This window comes from Micromys minutus, assembly GCF_963924665.1.
Source record: "Micromys minutus genome assembly, chromosome: 23".
Taxonomy (NCBI): Eukaryota; Metazoa; Chordata; class Mammalia; order Rodentia; family Muridae; genus Micromys; species Micromys minutus.
The window spans coordinates 47,643,487-47,665,687 of NC_137958.1; the positions used below are offsets into that span (position 1 = coordinate 47,643,487).

General features: G+C 39.6%; 1 protein-coding gene across 1 annotated transcript; it reads right to left on the bottom strand.

Annotated features, from left to right (window-relative positions):
• Positions 1-609: 609 nt before the first annotated feature.
• GPR37 (G protein-coupled receptor 37) lies at positions 610-21,327 on the bottom strand (the record flags this gene model as incomplete). Its single annotated transcript, XM_080936549.1, has 2 exons — positions 610-1,428; positions 20,335-21,327. 2 exons carry the CDS (start codon positions 21,325-21,327, stop codon positions 610-612), a joined length of 1,812 nt encoding a protein of 603 aa, XP_080792675.1.
• Between the last annotated feature and the right edge of the window lie 874 nt (positions 21,328-22,201).

Sequence of the window (22,201 nt, forward strand, 5' to 3'; positions counted from 1 at the left end):
AGTGATCAACTCCTTTAAAGCAAGATGTGATTATAAAACTATAAGGCCAATTTTAAATTGTGCATAAGACCAGCAATTATGTATTTAAGGCAATTAAAAATTTATTGAGTTTTGGTTAAAAGTAGATTGACAGTCATGTTAAAGAAGGATGGGTAGTTTATTTGGTGCTAATTTGAATGGCTGGAAAAAAAAAACACAAATCAATTCAGATACAAAGAATTTTCCATCACAACTCACACACAAAGTAACCAGCAAAGCCCCAGACCCATCTTCCATATACAGCTATTATGTTTTCAAAAGAAAGAAAAAGAAAGAAATCTAACAATTAATATTGTTAAGGTGCAATAACTTTTGAATAAAATATTAGCACCAGAGAAGGAGAAATGATCTGAAACTGTTGGCTGCCTTTTTCTCACGTAACTAAATAGAAACATTTTTCTTCCCAGAGCACAAATATTAATTTGCAAAATCAGTTCTAGAGTAGTTAATACGTCCTCCTCTACTTGCTTTTCAAAATTTGCATTGTTCCTCGGTCAGGAAAAATCGGGAGTAAAAATTTTCACAGGATATGAAAATCAACCTGGAATCAGAGCTCGCCAAGCGTTTCCTTCAGCAATGAGTCCCCACGGAAGCGAAGGTGGATATCTCTCTGCGGATAGTGCTGAAGGGCGACAGCTCCAGCTCTGTGGTGTATTCGTTGTCGTTGTCATCACTCGTCACCGTGGAAGACTTCTGGATGCACTCCTCGCAGCAGCAGCAGCAGCACTCCATGAAGGCCCTGCTGAAGGGTCTGCAGAGGCAGAAGAGGAGCACCGGGGTGACACAGGACTTGAAGAACAAGAGGAACTGGCTGATGATGTTGAGGAGCTCCATGGTCTGCTGAGAGACGCCCGTGGCCATGTAGGCAGTGACGATGTTGCAGATGTTCTCGGGGATGATGCAAAACCCATATAAGATGGTCAGAGCCACCACTGTGCAGTTCATCTGGCTCTCTAGATGGATCTGCCGCTTGTTCCCACGGGTACTGGCCTTTTCTGCTTTGCGGATCTTCCGAGCGGTCACTAGAGAGCAGGTGATGGTGAAAAGTGTGGGCAGACAAAAGTAGCAGCCAAAATACCACCAGAGCCTTGCACCATCATAGGTGAGAGCCAACACATAGATGGTGTCCGGTAAATCGGGAGAGATCTTTATGACACACCGTTCTGCAGGAGCCTGGCCACTAAAGCCCAAATCCTCCTTGCTCAGCTGGCGGAGGACGACTTCCGGAAGTGCCAAGAGCAGAGCGCCAACCCAGATAACTGCAAGTTTGGCAGTGGTGGAAGAACAATTTTCAATCATCTCATAGTACATCTGGACGTTGGTGGCAGCCCGGAAGCGATCTATGCACAGTGCACATAAGGTGAAGGTAGTGACGCCCAGAGAAGCCACCTGTGGAGGACACAGAATTCAGAGCTTCTGAGAGATCATAGCACAGAAAATTAAAGTGGCTGCGAGGAGACAGCAGGGAAGGTGAAAGAAGGGCAAAGCGGAAGAGGGCAGGGAAGAGGAGAAGGAGGAACTGGGCATGGGTAGACAGAACTCAAGAGCTGAAAGCAGGGGAAGCTCATGCGCATGCTCACACACAACATACTCAGGCACACACAAAAGAAAGTCGGAGAAGGAAAGATAACCAATCACTTTAGTTAATCATTAGAGCTTAATGAAAAGAAAAATTGTAGTACTTACTAGGTGATACACACACACACACACACACACACACAAACCACAGAAACACACACAAACCACAGAAACACACACAAACCACACAAACACAAACCAAAAAATGGTAGTAGAGAGAGTAAGGCACTTTTATAAGGTCAGCAAGTCCTGTGTGGTTTTTCTGTAACAGATAAGAACCTCTAGAGGCTATAAGAATTTCAGTCACTGTGGAAGTGCCAGCCATCGGGACATCTAGATAAGCAGCAGAGACTGGCTGTGTCTCGTTTTTATTACTTCCAATGGTCATGTTGTCCCACGTGGGACTCAGGAGTGCCTTACACAGCCAGTGCTTCTGAGCTGATTGTTGTTTCTCACAAGCTCCTCGATTGGAGAGATTTCCCTGGTGTTTTCTAAACACAAAATAAAGAACCCTTTCTGCTCCTTTTAAGGCATAGACTTCTGAAAAACAAGAAAGGAAAATTCTTCAAGGGTGAAAATCATCAAGGAAATAAATTTCAGGTTAGTTGCTTACAGTCCATTTCCATCGTAAGGTTTCAAGACAGTTTTGGTGCTGCGTGCTGAGTGCCCTTGTCCAGAGACAGAAGACCGACTTAGGACCAATGTAAGCAACAGATCTAAGAGGATGGCACAGTGCCTACCATGCCTGATGACCTGAGATTAATCCCCAGAAGGCACTTTCTACAAGGAGAGACCTAATATGTGCAAGTAGTACTATGATTTCTACTCATATGTGCTTTGTTGCACACATGTATACAGACACATACACATAAATAAATAAATAAATAAATAAATAAATAAATAAATAAATAAACGTAACTTAACTTTGAAAAACAAAAGTGGGTAAGTATTGGATAAAAGACTCCTTTATGAGTCCAGAATTTACCCAAAACTGACACCTTTAAGGGTCTAACAGGGGCCAGAGGAACAACAAATGTTGGAGAAATTTAACTACATGATCTTGGGTGTCAGTGTAAATTGGGACAGGAATGTCAAACTGAAACTAGGAGAACAACTTGGATGACAAGATGTCTAGAATTTGTACCAACTATGTAAGCTGGAAAAATCCAAAATGTAATTTTAAATCATTAACGATGCCTCAGAGAGACAGGCATAAATCCTCTCTGGAAGGGATCAGAGGGATCTCATAAGTAAGGGAAAGATGAGTTAACCAGGTCAAAATCACAACAAAGTAAACAAAGCCAACTCTGTGGCCTCATGATGAAACAAGCTATAGGACAAAGCATCAAATAATTATATTCGTCGTGGACAAAGTGTATGGTAAGCACAAAACATCTACTAAATGTAAAAGAAAAAATGAGATGCTTAAATATGGCAAAGATACACATAAAATAACAATGAAAAATGCAGAAAGCAGACAAGATGTATCTAGTTCTAAACTAAGTTTGAGAGATAGAATAGTATATCCAAAAAAAGACTGCTCTTGTGTGCTTGTGGTTAAATATCCTAGTTAGTCAATAATACAAGCTCAATCAGAAGTATATTTCGGTCATTCATAGCAAGGCTTCCCAAACTATATATTCCTAATCTAAACATACTATGATAGTTAAATGTGTCAACTCAGCTGCATAAGAAACACCAAGAGAACAGTGATAAACACATACAGTTGTGTCTGTGTTCAGAGGTTGGATTATGGGGATCTAGCCTAATAAACAGATTGAATCCTACATGGGCTCATGATGTAATGGCTTTGATGACAGGTGGTAAAAAAATGGGAGGAAAAGCCTGGTTGGGGGAGGTAAGTCATTGGGAAGTAAGCCCTTAGATGTTTCCCTCATCTACCTTCCTCCCTTTACCATTGTCTCTTTGCTTCAGTCTGTCAAGAGGTGAAATAACAATGCTCTCCCAAAGCCTACAACATAGGCTCACACACCATGAAATTCTGCTTAAGCCTCCACTGTGGTGCTTTACCCAGGCACCTGTGGGCAATCTTCTGAAAGCAGGAGTTCTTCCCGAAGTTGTTTAAGTCAAATATTTTGGTTATATTGATGCAAACAGTACCAATACACAAACTATCACTTGTCTGGTGAGAGACAAAAATATGCAACCAGTGCATGTGTGTATCTGTGTCTGTGTGTGTGTAAACAAAATTCATCCAGATATTTTGTGCAGTATATATGAAATTTAGAGTTTAATAACTGTGGCAATTTCTGACAAATTTAAACAAGGACAATAAATAAAAACTAAAGTATTAACAGTTCTTAAGAAATAAAAGTCTGAAGGCTACCAACTCTCCCACTGCCTATTCAACTTAGTACTGGAAGTCCTGGCCAGAGCAATTAAACAGCAAAAGGAAATCAAATGGATACAAATTGGAAAGGAAGAAGTAAAAACTCACTGTTTGCAGATGACATGAAAGTGTACTTAAGTGACCCCAAAAATTCCACCAGAGAACTTCTACAGCTGATAAACAAGTTGAGCAAAGTGGCTGGATATAAAATTAACTCAAACAAATCAGTAGCCTTTCTATATTCAAAGGACAAACATGTGGAGAAAGAAATTAGGGAAAAGATACCCTTCACAATAGTCACAAACAATATAAAATACCTTGGTGTGACTCTAACTAAGCAAGGGAAGGACCTGTATGACAAGAACTTCAAACCTCTAAAGAAGGAAATCAAGGAAGATCTCAGAAAATGAAAATATCTCCCATGCTCATGAATTGGAAGGATCAAGATTGTAAAACTGGCCACCTTACCAAAAGCAATCTACAGATTCAATGCAATCCCCATCAAAATTCCAACCCAATTCTTCATAAAGTTGGAAAGAGCAATGTGCAGTTTCATCTGGAATAACCAAAGAACTAGAATAGCAAAATCCATCTTTAACAACAAGTAAACATCTGTGGGAATCACTATCTCTGACCTCAAGCTATATTACAAGGCAATTGTGCTGAAAACTGCATGGTACTGGTACAGAGATAGGCACATAGATCAATGGAATAGAATAGAAGATTCAGAAATGAGCCCTCACATATATGGTCACTTGATTTTTGACAAAGGAGTTGTAAACATTCAATGGAAAAAGAACAGCTCCTTCAACAAATGGTGTTAATCCAACTGGCACTCAGCATGCAGAAGAATGAAAATAGACCCTTTCTTATCTCCTTGTACAAAGCTCAAGTGCAAGTGGATCAAAGATATCCACATTAAACCAGGTACACTGAAATTATTAGAAGAGAAAGTAGGGAAAACCTTAGAACACATAGGCACAGGAGAAAATTTCCTGAACAGAACACCAATAGCTTGTGCTCTAAGGTCAAATATTGACAAATGGGACTTAATGAGATTGCAAAGTTTCTGTAAGGCTAAGGACACTGTCAAGAAAACAAAATGGCAGCCAACAGAGAGGGAAAAGATCTTTACCAACCCCACATCAGACAGAGGCCTAATATCCAAGGTATACAAAGAACTCAAGAAGCTAGACACCAGATAATCAAACAACCCTATTAAAAAATGGGGTACAGAACTAAACAAAACGTTCTCAGTTGAGGAACATCGAATGGCTGAGAAGCATCTAAGGAAGTGCTCAACATCATTAACCATCAGGGAAATGCAAACCAAAACAACCCTGAGATTCCACCTCACACCAGTCAGAATGACTAAGATCAAAAATTCAGATGACAGCAGATTCTGGCAAGGATGCAGAGAAAGAGGAACACTTCTCCACTGTTGGTGGAGTTGTAAACTGGTACAATCACACTGGAAATCAGTCTGGCGATTCCTCAGAAAATTGGACATAGTACTACCTAAAGATCCAGTTATTCCACTTCTGGGCATATACCCCAGAGATGCTCCAACATACAAGAAAGACACATGCACCATAATGTTCATAGCAGCTCTATTCATAATAGCCAGAAGCTGGAAAGAACCCAGATGTCCTTCAGTAGATGAATGGATACAAAAATTGTGGTACCTTTACACAATGGAGTACTACTCAGCTACCAGAAACAATGACTTTACGAAATTCTTAAGAAAATGGATGCATCTAAAGAATATCATCTTGAGTGAGATAACCCTGTCACAAAAGAACAAACATAATATGCAGTCACTGATAATTGAATACTAATCCCAGAAAGCTTTGAATTCCCCAGAAATGACTCCCAGACTATATGAAGTTTAAGAAATGAAAAAAAAAAAAAAAAAAGAAAAGACAAAACCATTATGCTTAATCCTTACACACCAAGAAAACTTTGACTAATTCCAGGTTACATCTTGTTTTACATGTACTTTATGCTCATTGTAACTAGTAAGATCTTAATGCACACTATCAAACCTTTAAAAAAAAACAAAGTACTGACAAAAATGTATTTGTATACTTTTATGCAAAAATGCTTAAAATCTGTACATTTATCTTTGTTTTTTAAAATAAATTTGTTCGATTAAAAAAAAGAAATAAAATTCTGCAGGTAGACCAAATGCTTCAGACTTTGCCCCCAGGAAACAGGTTAAGTCTAATTGTTCCTGTGACTGTTGGTGAGAATGCTTTAAGACATAGGTAGATATTGTGGTTTTAAAAAAAGGAGCCAGGAAGTTAAAGGTATGTAAGGAGCAGTTATTTGAGAACTCAATGGGATATCAATAGCAAAAAGAAAATGTTAGTGCTCAGACATGTGTTGTTTATCTGCCTTGTTCAAGCTGCCACCGTCCCCAGAGCTATGCCAACATGCTTTGTGAATTCTGTCCAATATGCTGTCTTCTTCCCACACATGACACATCTCAGAGTATCCCCACACTCTAATATAAAATATACTCATTCCCACTGCCATGGTTTTTATTATTTATGAAAATTATCTGAAACTGGGATATAATAACATTTTAACTGCATGAAAAGCAAAGGGCAAGAGAAATTTACAACAAAGCTCTAAGCCAAGTGGATAAAGAGCTTACAGTTGATCTTATGGCAATAATTCTTCAAGTTCTTTAGAAAAAAATCCCCCAAATACCCATAGAGGAAACATCAATATTTTATAGCTGGGAAGATGACAAGCTATCTGTACATCCACGTTGAAACATTAACTTTCAAACATGAGGAAGAGATGGAGGCAGACAATGGGTCAGACATGATGTGATACAGATGTTCATTTATAAGGTTCTTAAACAATTTAGAAATAAATAAGATCAATATTGACTTTTACAAACATGAGTCATTCCCCATGACGGATATTTGCTTCTCACTTCTTGAGATGCTGAACAATTGTACAACTGAGGTTTACCTGGCTCTCATTGCTTTTCAATGAGACTTTTAAAAATGTCTGCAACCACACTTAAAAGACAATTTTTAAAAGGACTGGCTTTTTTTAAAGATCCTCTTCAAACAATATCATGTAAAAACTACAGATCTTTATAGATTTTTCAAAAATTTGTGTGTGCATTTAAGGTTTTTAATTGTTTTGTTCCACTTCTTTTAAGAGTGTAAAACAAATGAATCCTCAGATGCTTGGGTATCAACAAACCCTCCCCAGAGGCTGTGCAGACTCACTAAGAAAATTTTTTGTATGTGGTTCTGTTGTCACTGTCACTATCTATTCAGAGTCTGTGCACAAAGATGAAGCCCTGAGATTTGTGATACACACCTTTTTAAAATGATGAATAGCGCTTATGGTAACAGGAAGTCTCAGTAAAGCAGGATGGTAAAGCAGGATGGCAGACACTGAAGTGATGCGGTCTCTAAGAGGCTTGGCACACCTATTTGTTGGTTGCTTTCTTTCCTGCCTTACAAAGAACCTACAGTGCACAATAGGTGCCCTTTACTTCCTCTATTCTATCTAATTATTACTTTGGGAATTTCTAAACTCCAACCCACACTTTACACACACTAGTGTTTGTGTCTCTAAGTCTGAGTCAATTGCAGAGCACTGTATGGGAAGAACAAATATATGCAGGTAGACTAGTAGTAAGTGCACATGGTAGACTGGCAGGTTGACCAGTAGTAAGTGCACATGGTAGATTGGCAGCTATAGAGACTGTGGAAGTTGTCTCCTAATAAGAACATGCTTCCAGTCTAGAAAAAAAAAATAACATGTCCCAGTTCCTACACACTTTCTCTCATAACAAATATCAGGACAGATATTAAGCAAGATTTACACATTTTCCAATTCTTTGCTCATTAATACTGTTACTGTATTTAACTGGAAGATAGGCATATCCCCAAGGTTTCTGCATCAGGATAGAATCTTAACTGCATATATCTTGTTCTGTAGTTCCACTGAGAGATCATTCCCGTTTTGTATGCAAAATTCACACAGAACCTGTATCCAGCTCCTTGTTTATAAATTGTGCTTATCCCTGACAGCATGCAGTGCACATCAGACCCCACAGAAAGACCTTGAACTTGGAAAGGTCACACTATCATCAGAGTTATTGATGGAGACAGTAAGGAAAATTGGGCTATCCCAAATGCTGACAGCCCTTGAGATGTAGTTGCCAGCAGCAACCGCAGTCCAAATGTCAGTCTTAGACCTTGTTGCTCTCCCACTGCCCCAGCTGCAGTCCCAGTGCCTCAGAATAAAAAAAAACCAAAAAACAAAAAAAAAAAAAAAAAAAAAAACACCCATGCACCAAATTTGATGATGTGAAAAAAAAAACTGAAATGTGGAAAAGGCTCTACTAAGTAATTCCCCAAACTATTTATAGAAGATTTTAGCACTTGTAAATATTTAGCTGTTTATCTCAGAGAGACAAATTGATAAAAATCATCAAGAATAAGGCTTGGCCCAGATTCTGCATACTCAAATATGAAATCTACCATGTAATTGAAATGCCTAAATGTTAAGATAATATGAAAAGATTCCTATCACAATTTTAAATATGCTTGTTTACCTGAAGCTTATTAAAGCTCTATGAAGAAGAACAGTGCAATTATACGCAATTATAAAACTGTATCATGAACCCTTGATCTTCTTCACATAATGACCATATCTGATGGCTAAAACTCAGCATCACTGCGAAGCATCATCTTGGGAGGAAGGCTTTAGGGTGTGGGCTTGGATAGATGGGTCTATGGTGTGACGCCTGGGCTGGGGTGAGTGAGAAGTAAATGGCAGTGAAGAAAAAAACTAGTGGCAGAAGCAGTGAACACTTTTGATATGCAAGACTGTTCATTTTGAGAGTGTTGAAGCTAGGAGAACGCGAGGAACAGAGAATTTTAAATGCTGGGCAAGTATGTTATCAAGGGACTGGTATCGAAATGCAGAAAAGGCAACAGACTAAAAATAAAAATCCCAGAGATCTCTTTGAACAATGTCCTGCTGTTCTTTGTATCCCAGAGGAGCAACAATAAAGCTCCTTCAGCTCCTGCCCTGTCATTATCCAGTGAAGGGAGGCTTCAGAGAGCTGTAGCCACCTACAGCATGTCTCCAAGGGACAGGGCAGATGCAGCAATAGTCCTCGTCTGAGGACGGACCCAGGGAGACTATAGCTACAGCACAAGCTTAAGGACAGTATGTGCTTAAGGGTCACTCTCCTGTATCAAACTTGAAGTGTAATTGTCACAATTTTAGCATCATTGTGAATATATCAAATTCTACTTTTAGTAGCAAAGAGAATGTTACACCAACCCAAGGCTATAAGCATGAACGCTATCCATACACACATAGACACATGTGCATGAATGCTATCCATACACACATAGACACATGTGCATGAATGCTATTCATACACACGTAGACACATGTGCATGCACATATATATGTATATATGCGCACATGCCTATAGCAGGACACAAATCAAAAGCAGAACTTCTTCATTACCCCCTACCTGCTGCTATATATCTGAGGAGGAGAAATCCCTATGGTGTCTAATTAGCTTCCTAAGCAGACCAAATGACAACACGATCCAGATTCTGCATTTTCAAAGGCTATGATCTGCATCTTGGCAAATAACACCAATGTCCTACTCAAGCCATTACATTGGCATAAGCTTGGGATTTGGCCTTTTAAATTATATACTAACATTCGATATAGTCATGAATTATACCTTAAGGCATGCATCCAAATCTGCAGGCCGAAAGGATGAAGCACACAAGCAAGAGACCCTGAAGACCACCCAGAATTTGGTTCTCAATATGCTTTTTGTTCGTCCTGACGTGTACAGTGACCCTCATGAAGTTGAAAAGATTTTCTCTTCTTTAGGAAAATAATAGCTCAAAACAAAGGTCATTCATTTCATCTGTCCCTTTCATCATTAACAGGATCATTTAGTGTCTGAGTGGTGATGTTTTATCTGCTGATGCGTTTAAGAGACGAAGCTGATGCATTGGTAAATATGAAGACTTATGAAGTGCTTCGGAATGGATACTTCAGACTGAAGTCACTCAATTTAAAAGTTACATGGAATTTTATGTTTTAATCGTTTCATGGACCCAAACTGGGCTCCATTTTTAATTTCTATAAAAGGAGATTTATTTCTAACTGTAGTTAGTGCAGAATTCACATGATAATGACCAAGATATTTCAGTTCACATCGAATCCCTTGAGAAACAATTTCATCCTCTCCTTGGCCGACTTTCCTTCATAAGAAAGAAGGGAATGTAGACTCTGTATGTCACACCATTGAAATGAAAGGAACATGACTAAGCTATATAGAGAAATTTAAAACTATAATGAAAGTTTAAGAAATAGCTTCCAAAGGTCGCATCTAAATTTTGTTGTAGAAGATAATCAGATTAATACAAATACTTTATAGTGAGCAAACAAAAACATAGTCCCCTTCCTAGAATGTGTAATGTTGTTTAAGGATCACCTTATCCCTGCAAGGCTGAACTAAAGAAACTCAGCTGAGACTCCATCGATCAAAAATCGTGTTCTTCTTGAACATTTTTATGATGCTGTGTTCCAAATTTCTGCTCAGCCTTGTTGATGACATTTAAGACATCACGTTACACTACTGTGGAGAAATGACATCAGCAAGGTATGGATGACAATGTCTTAAGGAAAAGAGTCAGTGTGAAACTCTCTTCTTGCATGAACATGAAACAAGATATCTCTTTCAAGCACAAGTGATTTTAAAGGTCAATCTTTTCTAGGTTCTTTTTTAAAATGCTACAGAAAAAGTAATCACAGTGTGCTAATGGTAGACAGCATACTTTATAATTGTATAAATACTATATAATGGGATACATTGTTCTTAATGTTCAAGAATTTACTTCAGTGAAATAGTAGTCCCTGAAAAAAGTTTCACTAATACCATGTGGAAAATATTTCAAAGTCATAGGAAACAATCTCCAGGGTTTACAGATGTTCTTCATAACTTTAAAACATCTTCTACAGTGGCTTAAAAAATCAGCATAAAAGATAAAGCCTACAAAATAGAGAATGGTGTTTTGCCGGACACATTAGATAGGGGATTAATATTCAGAATACATAAAGACTCTAAAACATTAAACATTGAAAATAATATTTGAGCAATAAATTACCTAATGAACTGAATACACAGCTCTTGGAGAAAGAACAAATAACCAATAGGTATTTGAAAAAGTGACAACATGCTCAGTCCCTGATGAAATGTGAATTGTAACCTCCTTAAGATGCCTTGTGCCCATGTCAGAATAGCTATCCTCTGGGGGTGTGGGGGTAGGGAGGAAAAAGCAACAAATGTGGCAAGGATGCAAAGGAGAGGGAAACTCCATTGAACACTGGTGAAAACCTAAACCTTGTGAAGATGCTGTGGAGTTCAGTATGAAGATTTCTCAAAATACAAACTGGAGAACAAACAAACCAACCACCACTATAATACCCAACTATAGCGCTTTTGGACACACAGTTACAAGATCCAAGTCAACTCTCTCAGATACCTGCGTATTTATGTTTAGTGCTACATTACCATAACCAAGAATTAGAAAATAAATAGATATTTTTTTAAAAAAATATTGTACACAATGGAGATTTATGTAGCCATAAAGAGAACTTCAAACAAAAATGAATGGAATTTGATATTATAATGTTAAGCAAAGTAAGTTATATTCAAAAAGACAAGTGCCACAGGTGCTAAACATATACTTAAAATTCTGTGTGTGTGTGTGTACATGCATGTGTGTATGCATTTGTGTGTTGTGTATGTGTATAGGTTATAAAATTAAAAATACACGATGGGAGGATGTGATCTTAAGGGAGTTGGGGAACAAATGTCTTAGGAAAGCAGAACCTGGTACCACTAGGGGAAGACAGTGAATCAGCTGGAGGAGGGGTAATGAATGAGGACAAACTGCACAGACATATATGTAGGAAGATGCCCTGCTGAGACTCACTTTATTGTATAGTAATTTGCAAAATTGGTCTTTAGAAAACACAGCATTAAAAGGACATGTTGGGCTGGAGAATTGGGTTCGTAGTTAAAAGCACAAGGTGTAAAACACTGGAGATTCGTTCCTAGTGTACATATGAAAATTCGCAAACATCTAGAACTCCACTTCTGGGTGATCTCATGCCTTCATTTGCTTCTGCAGACACTGGAGACGCACATAAAGACAGGCAGGTACTCACATAGAATAAACATGAAAAACAATAAGATCATATCAACCTTTTACCAAAACAGTGATCTGTGAAGACCCTGTCTAAGCTATTCCTTCATTTAGCCAAAACTTACTACAAAGAAAAGTAGAGAAATCTCTAAGATTGAGAGCAAGTTATGAAACCACCCAAGAGAGCACATAAAATAAGCAAAGCTCTGAGAAAATAAAAAGCATCTTTGACTAAGTCTTCCCTAGGAATCAGAAGCCACTACAGAGATAGATCAGGGTAGTTCTAAGTGGTATTCTTCACATGAAATTGAATCTATTTACTTAAATAACATCTATAAAATAGGGAAATTTTTAACCAAGGTCATGAAAACTGTATTCTAACTTTGCATTTTTACCTACAATTTTTAATACATCTATTTATATAGTGCCTTTTATTTACAAGTGACCCTAGGGAACAAGGACATTATTGTTGAGAGAACCCATTCATTGGGGCCATGAATGGCAATCTATTATACCAGTGGTTATGGGACTAACACCCAGTCAGGAAGGGACAGGATGAGCACAGGGTACTTTCCTTTCAAACCCCAAATGGTTTGAACTTGTATGCCTTTTTTTTTTTCTAGCATTTTCCATAATCTTCATCCTTGCACCACTTCAGGGCAACCTCACCAGCAGAAGAACACTGCAGACCATGAGAGAGCACAGTCAAAAGAACTGTTGTTAGTCAGGTCACTGGAAATAAGATGACCTTTATCAAAAAGGTCTTCGATTTAGACTGAGCACAGATGATAGCTGTTGCAGGAACCAGCCTTGATTAGTGCTTCCAAAACCAAAGACAGTGCAAACACAGAAGTAAGCCTTCTTTGTTCTTTTTGTGGGCAAAATCTTTGAAACCAAAGTGTTCTTCACAACCGTAAGTCCACAAGATAAGGTTTCCTGCCCCTTGAACATAAAAGGTATGTAAGTTAACATGTCCACATCTAGCACAAACCAATGCTAGTCTGTCGCACCTAGCCTGTTTCAATTATACATGATTTCGATTTCTAATGTCACTGAGAAAAACAGGACATAGACGTCAGCTTCTGACTGCCATTTTAGCCCCCCTTGCATATTTAGCTGTCATTTCAGCTTAATAACAAGTTGACTCTTTTCTAAAAATCAAATAAATCTATTTTAAAACCAAATATTGCTTTAAAACTTGTCTTCATCCTGTACTTTTTTTTTCCTTTTAAGTTCTAGCTTGAATTAAGGTTTCCTTTCAATTACAATATCTATAGTATACTATATTTCTTCCATATTTTTTCAGAAAGTAATTTAAATGCACCTTATCTAACATTATTTAGCTAAGAACTTGTCAACTGTTCATTAATTTTAATAGAAGAAAGTTAAGCAATATTCATAGCATTTGTCTTAAAATATGCTACCCTTTTGAATGAACCAATCTACAGATATTTTCTACCCTGTATTTATTCCCAGTAATTAGAAATTTGTTTCACGATGTCATGTTTTTCCAAGTTCACAGTGTAGTTTACAATCTTTAATACATTTATGATGATTTTTCACCCATCTTAAGGAGACTTGAAATTACAGCTGCTCAGCTGGGTGCTTACATAAGTATTGAAGGATAATCAACAAATTTCCAACTTATTTCTGATGTCATTACTCAAATTGATCTGCGTGATAGTAAATATAAAATTAAATATATACCTGTAGTTCAATGTTTCTGCCATTCTTGAATGGTATTTAAACAACATTATAGCATGAAACAGCTTTGCTTTTAATTAAAATTCTATTATTAGTAATCTGATAAGGAAATAGCCTTTATTCAGGCCTCTTCTAAAAGGCAAATATTTGCAATTCTAACATCTTGGTGTGAATTAATTTATCAGGCCATCTTTCTTCTAAGAAAGATATTTGAACGAAGGACGGGACAAAAAGCAGAGAAAGAAAGAAGACAGGGAAGTTGGGGCATGGTAAGACAGGGTTGTTTTGCAACAAAGTAGCAGCTGTTAATAGAGTCCAGGCAAGGATAGAATCAGCCATCTTGTCCTCATTACTGCAATGAATCATCCAAGTATGTGCAGAAAGATAGCACTGAAAACAGCCAAAGACTCACAAGCAGAAAGTATCTGCCCTTTATAGTAAATTTGATACCAAGCCTGTGCTTTACAGACATGACCTAAATAATCAATATCCACTTGTCAAATAGGAAGATCCCCAAAGTTTGAAGCTGTAGCAATTTCATTCTCTACCATAAAGATTTAGATTAGAGCACTAGTTTTTTTTTTTTTTTTTTTTTTTTTTTGGCACAAAGAATAATATTCTAATGAGGATACTTAAGAGTCTTGGCAACATGGTTGAGTTAATTAGGGCAGGTAAGTTCTTGAGAAATAAAATGAGGAATTACCCTTGAAGGACAGGTACATGATTCCTACATCAGAAACAAGCCTTGGTGTCTAGTACATCTCCCTCCTTCCAAGGTCCACATCTCAGACATAGGTCTATGTGTTTCTAAAGTGAAACAGTTAAATATGGTGGTAACACATTAACAGGAGGGAAAATGCCTCCAAAGTTCATGCAGAAGGAGTGAGGTAGAGCCTCATCTGCTCCACCTTGGCTATGTTCTCAAGACCAAGCAAGATTTATTTCATGGTTTCTTTGTTTTTGTTTTGTTTTGTGGCCATATTTGGTTCCTTTTCTTTGTTCAAAGGCACTTTGCTGACAGGTTCAGGATACTCGGAGTCCTCAGAGTATGCACTAGAGAAAGAAACTTAGTTCTTAGAGAACTCTAATCTTTATGCCTCCTTTCTCCTGTTTTATAACAATGCACCAAGTGTCCCCTTGTTCCTCCTTAGTTTCTCTAAGGCTGTATTAAGTTCAATGCATGACTTTGAGATTATAAGAAGTGACTCAATGTATTACTGAATTGCTAAAAAAATTCTAAATTAGTCAATGTTTTTATAGATTAGTGTTTCTCCACTTGCATGATGCTTTCACAAGGAATACCTAAGGCCATCACAAAAACACATAAACTTACAATTCATAGGAATTTCAAAATTATTGTTATGAAGTAGCAACAAAATTAATTTTATGACTGGATGTTACCACAACATAAAGAACTGTGGTAAAGAATCTCAGAATTAGGAAGGTTGAAAATCCCTGGTATCGATTATGAGGACCAAAACTTATTAGTCACTATTAAATAAAGACAGTTCTTTTGTCATTTATATAAATTTAGTATTTTAGAAGAAATTTCTGGTGCCTTTATTTCTGATGCATTATGCTTTCAACTTTTAATCATTTTCTTTATCAAGATGCTAATGAGGTTATAAAAACAAGAATTAAAAGATTTTCATCCTTGTGAGTTTTCAATATTGATCTAAGCAGTAGAATCATTTAAATTAGTGGTGAGAGGAAAACTGAAAAGAACATTGTAGGAAGCAGAGTTTTCCATTGAATTTCTCCATCTTTGGTCCATCTGAGACCCTTCCAGAACTTTCCCCAGTGCTTCATTAAAGCCTCATTAGAGTATTAGTCATACTGTAGAACACTATATTATTCTTTCAAAACTTTAATAGCCATAGCTTATCTGGGATATTTATCTTTGGAAAGTTCCACATAGATCCCTTCTCCCACCTGTCCTAATGCAGAGCCTTGCACTGAAGGAAACCCTAATAAATATGTAATGAATAAATAGCTGGTAGATCAATGGAAACCTGATGACATATATTTTTTAAAAAAGGCTCGTAGACACTAATGAATTATTCAGACTGTCCTTAGTCAGTTATCAGGTGCTACTGTTTTATACATAATCCTTAAGAGCTTGATGTCAGATAATAATCCTCAGAAGAGGAACAATGAAAAAACCAGTTCCATGTTCCTGCTTCATTGATGAGCCTGGGAAGCTGTCTCATTTTGACAATAACCACATGAGCTATTTGAAGCCGAAGTTTGATTATTGTCGTTTTTATGTACAAAGCTCCTATTTGAGTTAACTCCAGCATATATTCTGTGCCAGGGCACAGGCGTCCATGAAAGGACAGTCCGGGAAACCGATTTTCTTTCCTGCTGGAATCTCCAGCTAAATATTTGCCCATGCTTGGAAATACAGGAAAGGATTTCAATGGGATTAATGGGGAGTCATAAAACAATTGTTAAGTACTATTCTCACAGACTGAGTCCATTTTCCCTGAGAAAATTATTAGCAACTTTCAAATTGCTCATAAAACTGCATGTTTCCACTTAAAAGTCCATCAGAATACCTAATAGCTAATCCACCACTAAAGCAAATTTAGCATCTGCTGTGATAAATGTGCTGTTACTTGAATGTGGGGGGTTAGGAAACTGTGTAGAACTGCACAGTTGCTGACCATGCCGCCTTTAGCGTCTGATTACCCATCTGTTCTTCACTTGTTGGTGCTGAGTTCAAGCCCAGGCAATAAAGAAATCACTTGTTTTATACAGTTTTAAACCAGTATCTCCAGAGCCATTGGAAATGCCAGCTCTGTTCATGATAAAATACTCTAGGTGTTCCCAAAATACTTCTGGCCAAAATTCCTGATGAGATGTGTTCCCTATAGCTCTACCTGGGGATCTGGAATCCCTGCAAGAGTAAAAATGCAGTTAAATGTGTGATTGCCTGAGACTTATCGGAAGCCTTCTGCCATGCAATGGAGGTGCGTGTCCTTTAAATCACAGTGGAACTTCTATCATTTGAAGCCCACATTAACATCCAAACATAAGTAATTGTTTGGCAACGGGCTGGGATCATCTGATACACTGCTCTGACTGGCTTCCATCCATCAACTAATGAGCAAAGAGCTGTTTTGCTCACCATATTCAGTGTCTGAATCATTTGGCTCTAAACAACACATGGTTCATCCTTAGGAAACCCTACCTCCACAGCACATAGATACTAAGTGTATCTGCTTTTCTGAATCTTAGCTTCACTGATATCTTTGTGAACTACAATGTATCCATAATGGTAGCTCCCAAATATGAGTTCTTTTCTCTACCTTCTCTGCCAACTCCATTTCTCAACCATTTTCTTGCCCTTTGTCTTTATTAGAATTAAGCATAGGCCTGCTTGTCATACTTTTAAAAACATAAATCAGCTACAAACCATGGGGTTTCTTGCAAAAACAGGATGAAACTTATGAACAGGAAAAGCTGTGAGGGTCTTGTACTGAATGGTGCTAACTGGCTTTATGGTGTTATCTAGTCTAATAGACTCAGGGATTCTTTTTCAGAAGGTGCAAAGAAGTAGAAACAAAAACAGGCAAATGCTCTTTACATACAGCTTTGCTTTATAAATTGTTTTTCCAATCAGCAAACAGCAACCTGTACTGTTGATTCTGTGGTCCCTGTGCCTCTACCTGGGTTCCTTTGCAGAATCATTCCCTATCATTAAAATGAGAGTGGGAACTATGGTGTCATGTAAACCCAGGCTTCTTCCGACTCATTTTTCAAGGATGAAGCATTGCCTCTCCCCAGAGAATGGAGTATAGGGTACAGGAGTCTGGTGACTTTTGGTCGCATCCCTCCCTAGAAATTGTTCTTCACCAAAGAGATTCACTGGGCTCAAAGTTATGTCCTATATCTGAAAAAAAGTTTCTATCCAATGATGGGACCATTAAAGACTAGAAAGGCCCTCTTACTCAATTTAGAATTTCCCTTCTGGAGCCACTCTAACCCTAGAGGTTCCCTAGTGTCAAATAAGGTCTCTGTGTAACTTCATAAATAGTTCAAATTCTCCCTCTCCTCACTTGCACTTCAGTGTCAAAGAAGTGTCATGCCCCAACACATTTCACCCCCACCCCTACCCCAAACCATAAACTCAAAAGCTCCATCTCAGGATCTGTATATTCTGACTTGGGACAGCAGAAACAGTGTTTCTGAGGTTTGTACTATTTTTCTTATTCTTGAAAATTAGAAATCAGGAAGCTGACATTATGGTTCAATAATTATTTTTATAAAACATGCTAAAGTATTATAAAATTTATTCAGAGGAATAAAATGTGGTGATAGGTTGTCTTTTTATATTGTAGCTAAGAGTACTGTTTAAAAATACAAAAAATTTTAATCTGAATCATGCTTTCAAATAAATATTTTCAGGCAAGCTTTTGCTTCTCTATGTAAAAGTAAAATCAAAACTTAATGGAAAACAGAAAAGATTATAAAAATTGTATAAAGTTAAGTAAAGCTACAGAGAGTAAAAGGAAGAGCTTTACTAACAAGAAAATTTGTTTTGATCAAAAGTCTTTATAGAAAAACAACTTAAAGAGATAAAGTATTATTACATATTTGTAAGCTCTTAGGCTTGATAAGGTAGACACACACAACCTGTAATCACCATACTCTAGGACTGGAGGCAGGAGGATCAGGAGTTCAAGGTCATCCTCAGCTACACAGTGAGTCTGAGGCCAGCTTCCATTACATTTGACCTGGTTTCAAAAAATAAATAAATAAATAAAAGCAAAGTAGAAACTTCAGAGTTATAAAGAAATTCAAATGCATAATAAACGCCATTACTTAGAAAAGATAGGTCTCATTAAACTAACCTAAGTTTTAATATTCTTTTTTCTGTTTGACACAATTCTTTTGACTGTGGCTTCTGTCAATAGCCACTTGTTTTTTTCCCTGGTCCCTGTCTCTGCAGTTCTTCTGGGCCTTCCCACCTAATGTATAACACAAGCCCTGCCCCAACCCATGGTTCCCAGTGAGGCAGGATAGCAGGAGTCCTGCTTGTGGGCTACCTCTCCTGTTTGAACTTTGCACCTTATTTTCTAAATCTCCTTCTGGCCCAAGTCTTCTGGATAATGACAACAAAAAGTCAGAGAAAGCTTAAACTAAAATTGCCTTTGAAGAGATAAATGTAAAAATGACACATCTCATGCAATTCAACTATGTCCCCTCTGTTTTAAAAGCAAACTGTCTCCCCAGTAAATGGCAGCATTTCAGAGTCTCTCCGTGCTTGGCAACAGTAAGGCCCTGGATCCTGGTAAGTAGCAACAGCTGATTTAGTAGCCATGGATGGTCCTACATCTGAGCCCAGACCGAATGACAGTGGGTCTTATTGACTCTCTGGCTCTGGACCTTTTCAGTAGGCACTGTTTTCTGTTGACTTATCTTGGACTTTTAAGCCTGAGACAATGTTGAACACAGTGTCAACTGGCCCTGGTGCCAGACAGGATCAGAGGCTCTGGAATATTTACAGTTTCCCTTCTTGTGTTTCTATAAATGAAACGGACAGTCTGAATGGAGAAAATCAAGACCCAGCTGGCTGAAACCACAACTGGCCGCCAAACACTTGGGCAGGTTCCAAGAGCTGGTGTTTAAAGAGAGGCCAATTTACAGAGCAAATTCCAACTGCTAGAGCAGCAACTGGTCCAGTGGCTCTACCATGAAGCAGTAAAACCTTGCCTTGCTCAAACAATTTTCATTTTGAAATTTGTAAGCTAACTTTTCAATAAGTCCCTTTAAAATCGCCTGTTCTTCACAGTCATGGTAGTGGCAAATCTGTGTACAAGGGACTTATTTTTGCTTAAGTTCATTCAGGAAAAAAAAAAAAAAAAAGAACTGTTTCTAAAAGTTAAAAAGGATCCACGAAGGAAGACCTCACAATTTAGAGGGAACAGTAGGACAGGCAGCCAAACCAATGCCAACAAATTTGGGAGGTTCCTAGTATATCATGACACCAACTGTAAAACAAAGATTGGTGCTCTTTTAGACATAAAATATAACCCCCTTACTGGTAAAAGAAAAAGAAGCTCAGTTGTCTCTCTAGGAGATGGCAGGGTGGAATCACAAGGAAATAAAAAATGCTGATGATTCCTTCATTCCCCCACCCCCCGGGTTCCAATAAGGACAACCATGGACTGGCCATTATTTAACCCCGGGTGCCAAGTCAAAAATACCACCATATCCAGAGAACAGCTGTACACAATTATAGAGACATCACACACACACACACACACACACACACACACACACATACACACACACACGTACACACGCACACGCACATGCACACATGAGTGACTGGGGGAAAAGGGAGGGAGACAGAGAAAAGCAGAGACCCACAGGTAGTTGCATGCCACCATTATGCTCCGGAAACTGATAAATGCTAGAGGTCATTACCTCGATATAGGGTACAATCTTGCAGGAGAAATCTTCCAAAAGCCACTTCTTGGTCAACTCATGGAAGATGACCAGGGGCAGGCAGAAGAAGATGATGAGAAAGTCCCAGAAGGCCAGGTTGGCCAAGAGAGAGTTGGAGATGCTCCTCATGTAGTAGTTGTGGCAGACAATGCACATCACTGCCAAGTTACCAATGATGCCGGTCCCAAAGATCACCACGGACAAGCACATGACCGCGTAGGCTCCGTAGGATTCCTGGGTCAGCGGGTAGAAGGGGTTCTTCAGTCTCACACGCCTGCTAGTGCTGTTTCCACGGCGTGGACCCTCTTGGTCAGGAACCCAGTCATCTGCAGACGTGTTTTGCGGTAGTGCCCTGCCTGGGGGTGCAAGGGTTCTCCCTTCGTGCACCCCTGAGGGCCTGTGCTGGGAACCCTGGAGTTGTCCAGTTCTCCGGGGCCAGTAAAAAAGATCTCTGGATTCAGGCTCCGTTTTCACACTGTGCTCCTGGCTGCTCCGGGGAATCCCATCCCGTGTGGAACTCATCTCTCCTCCCTCAGAGTTCTGAAGGAAGAGTTGGGGGTCCGTGGGGTCCCTTCTCCCCAAATGCCCGGATGGTTCTTTACCATGGGCACCTTTCCATCTCCAGGCACCTGGTGGCTTGGTTGGAGGTCCCAAGGGTCCAGCAGCCGCTGCCTCTTCAATCACACCTGTGTCACCGCCCCTGGGTGGTGGGAAGTCCCAGGAGGTCGCCCCTCTCACCTCTGCTTCCAGTTTCTCTCTGGGCGTCTGGACTTGCAGAGCTTCTCTTGCTGAATTCCCAGCTCCCCGGGCATCCCTGCTAAGGCGTTGGATCAGTGGGGAACAGCTCTCCCCCAGACAAGTTCCATTCCTGGGCTCAGGGACAAAGCTCAGGGCAGCAGAGACAGAAACCTTGAACAGCAGAAGGAGCAGCAGCCGCGATGTGCGCGAGAGAGGCGCGCCCCGGGCTGGCATGGCTCGGAGAGGGCACACCTAGTAGCCTGGCTCTCGCTTAGCACCGACACCTGATGCCAAACTTGGTGCAGAGAGTTAGGCTCATGTCACATACTCACCGCTGGCTAGAGCAGGGGATCAGAAGATCTCTGGGAGAGCAGGGAACAGGGCGGTCAGGGAAGGGGGGTGTCATCAACACATCCCTACAATCCGTCCACGTTTCGTGTCCTGAGCATTTCCCAGCCCAATCTATTCCAAGCTCTGTGCACCCGAAGGTTCCGAGGGAAACAACAGATCCAAGAGGCTGACCTTGAAAAGTTGCGAACACCACCTGATTGTTCCCTAATGTTGCGACTGGGCGCAGCCTGGAGGAAGCCCCGCGCTCCTCCCAGCCTTTGGGTGGTGGCTGTCTTCTTGGTAACAGTTGCTCTGCTATTTACATCCTTTCGGTACTGCTTTATCCAGTCGCTAGTAGAGGTCTCTAGAGAAAAAGAAAAACAAGTCCCCTCCACTAGGGGACTGGCTGTCACAATCCCACTCTAGGCTGGCTGGAGACCCGTTGCAAACAAGGCAACGCTGGTGCTTAGAGGAAACTCTTGCCTCGTTTAACTCCAGCGACTTGCGAAGGGACTGTTGCCAAGGAGAAGCCAGATTCGAAACCCGCGGCCACTGTCAAAGTTGCTGCTCCTTCAGCTCAAAGTTGACTAGCGGATGGCGCCGGAGGCTGCGCGCAGTGCACGGGCTGAAAAGGCGTGGAGGAGCGAGAAGGAGGAGAGGGCGCTGCTGCTCTGTGCACAGTGCTGTGGGCTGCAGGAGCTTGTCACTGCCACCACCATCGCAACCCGGGTGGAGAGCGTGGTGCCTGGAACCGCTGCAGTCGGGGGCTGGGGTGGGG